The sequence below is a fragment of the Temnothorax curvispinosus genome, unplaced genomic scaffold (assembly GCF_003070985.1).
Source record: "Temnothorax curvispinosus isolate PA1 unplaced genomic scaffold, ASM307098v1 QBEX01015279.1, whole genome shotgun sequence".
Classification (NCBI taxonomy): domain Eukaryota; kingdom Metazoa; phylum Arthropoda; class Insecta; order Hymenoptera; family Formicidae; genus Temnothorax; species Temnothorax curvispinosus.
The window spans coordinates 3445-11617 of NW_020225059.1; the positions used below are offsets into that span (position 1 = coordinate 3445).

The 8173-nt window shown below is 39.0% G+C and overlaps 1 protein-coding gene across 1 annotated transcript; it reads right to left on the bottom strand.

The window, feature by feature from the left end:
- Positions 1-544: 544 nt before the first annotated feature.
- LOC112465508 lies at positions 545-6421 on the bottom strand. Its single transcript, XM_025033079.1, has 3 exons — positions 5901-6421; positions 5452-5688; positions 545-1368 (listed from the first exon to the last, which is right to left on the bottom strand). The coding sequence occupies exons 1-3, from the start codon at positions 6126-6128 to the stop codon at positions 1270-1272; spliced, it is 564 nt and encodes a 187-aa protein (XP_024888847.1). The 5' UTR covers positions 6129-6421; the 3' UTR covers positions 545-1269.
- Positions 6422-8173: the final 1752 nt, after the last annotated feature.

Consider the following 8173-nt stretch of genomic DNA (forward strand, 5'->3'; position numbering starts at 1 on the left):
CACGCACACGCACACGCACACGCACACGCACACGCACACGCACACGCACACGCACACGCACACGCACACGCACACGCAAGCACATACACACACACACGATGGGCAAAATCCGACCAGCAACCTCCCCGTGGTGTCCATCGGGTAATGCTAATGTTGGCGGTGATTGAATGCACAAAAATGCATAGGTAACTTTGATAAGCCATCTCGGCGAAAAAAAATCGTACGAACTTATTTTTTTTTAATTTGCAGGGAAAAGTCCATATTTTACGATGGTTGCCATGATAGTTACAAAAAAATTCATTCTACTCCGTAGAATGTGTCAGTGTGCAATTTTTTGGAGACGTAATACGTCCTTACTTTTGGAAGAACGGCGGGAGGGGGGAGGCTAAATTCAAAATCTGACTATGGTTCCTTAAAGTACAGACTGCACCCTTTAAAATGAAAAAAAAGCTTTTAAATATGACAATTATTCGCGGAGTTATGCTTATTTAAAGTTGGGCAAATTTTTGACGTAAATTTTTGTTGCGATAATTTTGTTGCCCAGTGTATATAAACGGAGTTCAACTGCGTACGCTGCGACTCGATGAACCGCCAAGGCGACATTGAGTTGTAGTACATGTGGAGGACCCCAAGATACTTGTTAAGGAAGCGATAGAGCTACTTGACAGGCAAAATGAGGGACTCCAACCTGCGGATTGGGTGGTCGCGAGGGACAGCGAGAGTAGGGATGCTGGGAGCACCCACTTTGCTGCTCTTATTGGAGAGGGAGCGTTGAGGGCTTTTAAGGGGATGCTCGATAAAGCGTCGATAAAGAAGTGCTCACCGATTCTTACACATACATACAGAACGCCTGCTCTAGGGCTACCCGTTATACTGATCCGTATGTTTTTGAATTCGGGGAGACGCGTAACATCTGCATATGAAATTTCCAAATGCACTTTTCTCTTATACTAAAGCTCGCAGCTCATTTCTGCAAGCACAGGATTCTTCTTTATTGTATTTCCGTGACTGCTGCAAGGTTTTTGTATACGTACACAGTCTAAAACTTTTATGTGCAGCAAATGTTGTCATGAGTCGACCGCAGAATCGAAACTAAAACTGTAATTTTCTAATGTCTTTTCGTTTTTCATACGCAATTGGTGTCTGCAGTCTTCGTTATCGTCCATACTTTAATTCTAAACAAAAAATTTTTAATTCGGTGAAATCAATCAAAATATTTGTATGTCTGAAAAAACAGACCTGTCTCCAACATCCTCTTAAAGCGCTCAACTATAAACCCTTCTGCAGAGTCGGCCAGGCGACGGTTATGTTGCCTAGAGGTGACCGCGGTGAGGCGTCAAGTAAGAAGGAGAATGAAACGGGTACTGCCTAAAAATGGTAAACTCGAGTATCCTCTTCATTCAAATTAACTTGCATCAGCAAAAGCGCCTCGGCGGTACTAGCCAGGTGCGTAGCTGAGATGCACACAAAGCACTTATTCCTTATCCAGGAACCGTGGCTCATTAAAGGACACATTAGGGGTCTAGGTGGTTGTAGTAAGTTATTTAAAGCCGACAATGCAGAACGACCGAGGGCTTGCATTGTGACAAAAGGACTAGACGCTTGTCTATTACCACAATTTAGTGACGGCAACCTAGTCGCTGTTCAACTGAAACTTAAAATGGCCGACGGGGATTCAGGAATCTGATAGTGGGGTTTGTTTATATGCCCTATGATTCGGAAGAACTGCCCTCCAGAAGAACATGTTAGAGTTAGTGGCTTATGCGAAAAAAAGGGGGCTAGAACTACTCTTGGAGTGCGACGCTAACTCACACCACCTGGTGTGGGGAAGCACCGACATAAACTCAAGAGAAGAAAGCCTACTCAACTTTGTTATAAACACTGACTTACAAATCCTAAATAGGAAAACGGAACCTACCTTCCTGGACTCTAGAAGAGTCCTAGAAGTGATAGATATCACACTATGCACAAGGGGCGTGATGGATCTAGTGGCGGGTCTCAAACCTTCAGGGTCCGACCACAGGCAGATCCGTTTCGACTTTGTGCGAATACAAAAAGACGAAAAATGGGGGAGAAACCCCAGAAAAGCAAACTAGGAGGGCTTTAGAGCTGACTTAATTAGTCGGCTAAAAAATGCACCGATCAGATTTTACACAAAGAAGGAAGTTGCATCGAACTTTATGAGTAATGTCATCAGGGAATCCTTTGAAATGAATTGCCCATTGGAACCGAAAAATGCTTCGGCCAGAGTCTCGTGGTGGAACAAGGAGCTATCAAGAGTGGGACTCAAAGCTGAGGTAAGAAAGCTCTTCAACAGGGTTAAAAACGTAAACATGCCGGGAGCCTGAGAAAAGTACAGGAATTCTCAGCGTACTTACAAAAAAAAACGATAGTTAACGTGAAAACGATGGGGTGGAGGAACTTTTGCGCGAAAATTGAGAGTGCTCTAGAAACATCTAGACTGTGCAAAATCCTCTGCAAAGAGAACAACCCACAGTGGAGCTGTCTTAAACTCCCTAGTGGGGAATTTACCAAAACAACTAAGGAGACTCTGAACCATCTTATGGAGGTCCACTTCCTGGGATTTTAGAAGTCTTTCTCAGTCATGGAAAACCAACAACAACCTAGGGCTACTTACAAACCCAGAGCATGGGCGTTAGCAGCAAAAGTGGTTTACCCACAAGCGGTGGACAGCATACACCCCATACTTCTTCAGGAGGGACTGGGAGTAATGATAGGCCCAATGACCAAAATCTTTAGGGCAAGCATTGCTCTAAGACATGTTCCCCAGACATGGAGAGCCACCAAGATGATTTTTGTACCCAAGCTCGGTAGAAATAAACACATCAGGGCTAAGGACTACAGACCCATCAGCTTAACATCTTTCCTATTAAAGATCTTGGAAAGATTGATTAATAGGTTCCTCAAAAACGGACCATTAATAAATTACCCTCTAGCCAATGCTTAGTATGCCTACAGGGAGGGCAGGTCTACAGAGACCGGCCCTACACTACCTGACGGGCAAAATAGAGACACAACTAGAGGCAAAAGGATATGCTATTGGAACTTTCTTGGACATCAAAAGGGCTTTTGATAGCACCTCGACTATAGCTATCAAAGAAGCATTGATCAGACATGGAGTTCCGGAACCGCTAGTGGATTGGGGTGGAGGACATGCTGGCGGGGAGTAACCTAACGGTCATGCACAACGACATTATCATTAGTGGCAGACCAGGCAAGGGATGCCCGCAGGGAGGGGTTCTATCCCCCTGCTGTGGTGCCTCGTCGTCAACAAGCTCCTAATGGAACTACAGACGAAGGGCTTCCTGACCTATGGCTATACGAATGATATAGCAATAGTGATCACAGGATCCTTTCTAAACATTTTAAGGGATTGAATGAACGATGCCTTTGTGTCAGGAAGAATGGAAGAACACAGGTCTGGGACACACAAGACTCAGCCTCCTCCAGAAACACCCTTTCACTCCAAAACAGGATAGAACCCTAAGGAGATACTAGTAAAACATTGGTAAAACATTTCAAGATACAAATACCAACTAGAAAAGAATGGCCTAAAAGGATCCCAATGTGGATCTATGGTTCACTGATGGATCAGGCATCAACAACCGCTTTGGAGCGGGATTTTACGGGCCAAAGGATGACCATAGGGAGAGTATTCCTGTGGAAAGCCACTCAACAGTCTTTACGGCTGAGATGCTGGCTATCCTGAAGCACGGAACACCTCCTAAGCAACAACATAAGGGGAAGGGAGATAAATATTTGCTTGGACAGCAGGGCAGCTATACTAGCGCTAGCAAAAACAACCCGACTCAGCACTGGTTTGGGATTGCATGCTGGCATTAGAGAGACTAAGTGGACCTAATAAAGTCACTTTGGTATGGGTGCCTGGGCATCAAAGAATACCCGGCAACGAAACCGCAGATATACTGGCTAAGAAGAAAGCAAATAAAGCACCATCTGACCAAGTAGCGGGAACACCCTTCGCAGTAGGAAAAGAAGTCATCAAAAGCTGTCTGAAGAGGTAGCACTTGGCCAGGTGGGAGACATTAAAAACCTGCCACCAGGCCAGGATTCCGATGAAAAACATCAGACCAGGTAGAGCTAAAGAACTACTGGCGCTGAATAAACAAAAACTGAGAGTGGCGGTGGGACTGTTCACGGGCCACTCCGCCTTACTCAGAGCTCATTTATTCAATCTCGGATTCGCGAAACAAAAAAAGTGCCGCCTATGTGGGGACGAGAAAGAAGATAATGTGCATATACTGTGCCATTGTCCGGCACTTATATGCAAAAGATACAAAACTTGGGGACGAACGTACCTAAGTCCCCAGGATCTGGAAAGTGCTAGAGTGACAGACTTAATAAACCTGGTACTAAACTCAGAACTGGCCCTAAATACCTATAGCAAATAAAAGAATGGGGAGGCAAAAGCTCAGTAAGATCTAGGTATCGTCGGGGACTGTAGTGGAACTACCTACTTCTTTACTACTATTACCACTACTACTATCTTAAATGTATCAAAGAAACTGCAACTCAATCGCAAAGAGCATTAAGCAATTTGTACTCTTTCAGCTAAAAATAATATCAAAACTGATAACAACACGCGGTTAAAGACATCTAAGAGTAATAATTTCGAAATATTTCATTACATGACAGCATCTCTGAAAAAAGATAGCGACCATATCCCATTACGCCCTTATATATAGATACGTGTTATATGTACAAATATTCATCACATTCCCAAACTTACTGTTTTTATTTAAAAAATTTTTTATTTACAAAAATAACGGTAACGTCATTACAAATAACGTGTTATTTCCTAACTCTGTTGATGAATTGTCTTCGCACTTGTATATTTTGGCACAAATTGCAGAAACAATCGTTAGAATTTTTTCTTAGATATACAAGTAGGCGTAAATACTACGAAGCAGTCCAGGCCTCGACTGTTAATAAACTATATTATTTTTTTTAATGGTGTTTTTAATGACGTTGGTAGTGGATCTTAAAAATTGATTTCGTACATGTACATTTTTGCACGAAACGCAGAAACAATTGTTAGGAATGTTTCTTACATATTCAAGTACGCTCGGACACTTCGGACTAAACAAGAGGCACTTCTGGGACTCAACTGTTAACAAACTACTTTTTGTATTTAATGGATTTTAACGATTGTCCTCACACTTGTACATTTTGGCATAAAACGCAAATTACCATTTTCGTGAAAAATCAGAAAGGTTCTAATGAAATCGCATTACAATATCATTTTGAACAAATGTAAGAAGCAGTAAAGGTTATACCTTATATGAGCAATAACTAGACAATTTTAATTAGCTAGGTAAACACACTTGATTTATAAAACAACTTCGCTAAATTGCTTGCAGTTTCAAAATAGCCTAAACAATTAAAATTCACTAAAGTTGATTGCTTTACCTCCCATAATCCGTAGAAACATTGAGTTATTGTAATGTCCTGCACTATTACATCATACTCGACTGTTTTAATCGCTTCCAAAAGATCTGTCGCTTCTTTAGTTTTTATCATTGTGTCACATGCGTGAATACCCCACTGATGTGCAAAATATGTGGCATAAAATACGCTATACTTCTCCCATTCAACTGGGTCATAATTATTAGATTCATCATAAGTATCCATTAGACCATCGAAAACCTGAAAATAATAAGTACCCTTACGTTATACAGGAGAAGACATATGAAAATGTGACAAATTAACATCTCCAAAAGTATATTGATTTTACGTAAAAAAACAACATTTTAAAATATAAAAGTTATATTATTTCTCATTTGTTTAGTAAATTGCAAATTATCGATTTATATCTCTCAGAATATGTCTTCGAATCTCGTGACATCTATTATACTTACGACGTAGGTCAAATTCTGCGCGAGTTTTCCCTTGACTTTAGTCTCATGTATGCTCACTGCATGTACATGATGGCCTTTGCGAAGCAGTCCTTTAACCAAATGCTCCGTCCAGACGTGGTGGCTAGTCGATGGAATAGTTTGTATCAATAAAATCGACAATGGTTTCGACGCTATCACAAGATTACCCATTAAAATACAACAAATAAGAAAAATAACACAGCTTAACATTGTTGCGCAAAACTTGTCGCGTAGTCTCTCAATCAGATACTAAGACCGAATGTATCTGTTTGCATAGTGTAGCATTCCCCCTCTCTTCATTTCGAGATAACAGCGTTTATTATAATATTACTTTATATAACTTCAGGCTGGTAATATTGAGATTTTCTCGACAACTTATCGGTACAATCATAAAAATAAGAGGAGAAAAAAATGCATAAATAAATTATTAATAACATATCCCACACGGAACATAACATCCATTAGACGGCCACACAATCTCCATAGCTCCATGCGACATCTATGTTCACGGTGGACGTCAGATAGATCTCTAAAATAGAAATCCATACTATCTCCATCATAGATATATTCTACAAATCCATAATGAACAGATATCAGACGTCTATTTTATGAACATATAATAGATTTATATAACGTTTCTAACAAATCAATATTTAAGTTTTATAAGTAAATTTAAATTTTTAGATAATTTATAATGATTAATTTTTATACAATTTTTAAAAATATTACGTTATATAGATTAACCATAGATGTTTAATAAAGCTCTGATCGATAGCTGACAGACGTTAACAAGACGTTCAATGGAGCTTTGTTGGATAACTAATAGACTAACTAGACATTTAATAGAGCTTTGGTAGATAACTATATCGATAACTAGACGTTTAATGGAGCTTTGGTGGATATTATGAATATGTGTTTTAGGGCCTATATCCAGACAAACTTGAGTATAGCTGCACATAACCATTTGCATAAAAAATATTATTTAATTGCATTTTACTCTCGTTTTCATAATAGAAATGCAATTAGATAGTTTTTCTTATGCAAATAGTTATGCAACTATTCAACTTTGTCCAGGTAAGTCCTAAGGCGCACACCCACAAAAAATCTGTAACAAATTTAATATGGAGAAAATATTATTAATAAATTATAAGAATAAAATAATACAGACTTCTTAATATATATATATATAGGTAGGGGAAACCAGGGCGAAGTCGGCCCCGGGGCAGAGTTGTTTTTGCAATTATCTCGAAATCTGTATGTTATGTGAACTCGCCATTAATACTGTAAACGCGGCTTATGGTGACCACGTGACCAACGGAGTTTAGTGAGGTTACGTGCCATGTTTTGCAGGTTGAAAGTAAAATTTTTTCCGCGTCGAAAGTTTGTAATATCTTAAGTATTATTGTCTTTCCGAATCTCAAAGTAAGCGATTCTAAAGAGTAATGCATGCTGAACACGAATCCAGTGCAGTTTTTTTATTTTCATTGATTTCTATTATTTTATAAGCGATCAAACCTAAAACTTGTGTTCGGTACGAAGTTGTTTCCAAGCCAAAACGAAGTCAAGGAAGCTAAATAATATGTGCTGCGTATGCTCGGAGATAATAGAAAACAAGGCCGATGAAAAACAGTGCATTTCGTGCAGGCATAAGGCACACAACAAATGCGTGCGCTCGTCAGACTCCGTTTTTACATGCTTTAACTGTAGCGAAAAAGAAAATTGATTTTCTTGAAATTATTTTCCGCTTTCCATTTTTTAACTAAAAAACAATGAATAAAGTGTATTCTATTATTTTTTATGATTAAAATTATGTATCTTTATTTAAAATCCAGTCCGAGAATGAAAACACGACTCCACCCCGGGAATTTTGACTTTTCGATTTTTGCACCTTTGTCGTTTTTACTCTCATACCGGTTGAACAACGACGTACCTAGACCAAAAATGTCTATATAAATTTTGTAGCTAAGGGTTCACTGTTTACAATGGTATACTATATTTTACTAAAATGATTTATTTTGTTGTTAAAAATCGGCATCGAAAAAAAAGGGCCGATTTTGCCCCGGTCTCCCCTACTTTTTTCAGTGAGGCGTTTGTATTAATTGTGTTCTTAACAGTAGGCAGAAAGGTAATTGCAAGTAAATATTATTATAACGTACTGTATTTAATATTGCATTAATTTTTATTATCAAAAATTTAATAATAAAATATATAATTTAATAATTTAATAATTTAATAATTTAATAATTTAATAATTT

Excerpts from the sequence above, each read along its gene's own strand:
- LOC112465508 (XM_025033079.1), bottom strand. The coding sequence starts at position 6,128 with ATGTTAAGCTGTGTTATTTTTCTTATTTGTTGTATTTTAATGGGTAAT. Across the intron at positions 5,689-5,900 it reads CGCAGAATTTGACCTACGTC|GTTTTCGATGGTCTAATGGA; the intron begins GTAAGTATAATA and ends TATTATTTTCAG. Across the intron at positions 1,369-5,451 it reads GTTTCTACGGATTATGGGAG|GCAGTACCCGTTTCATTCTC; the intron begins GTAAAGCAATCA and ends TACCATTTTTAG.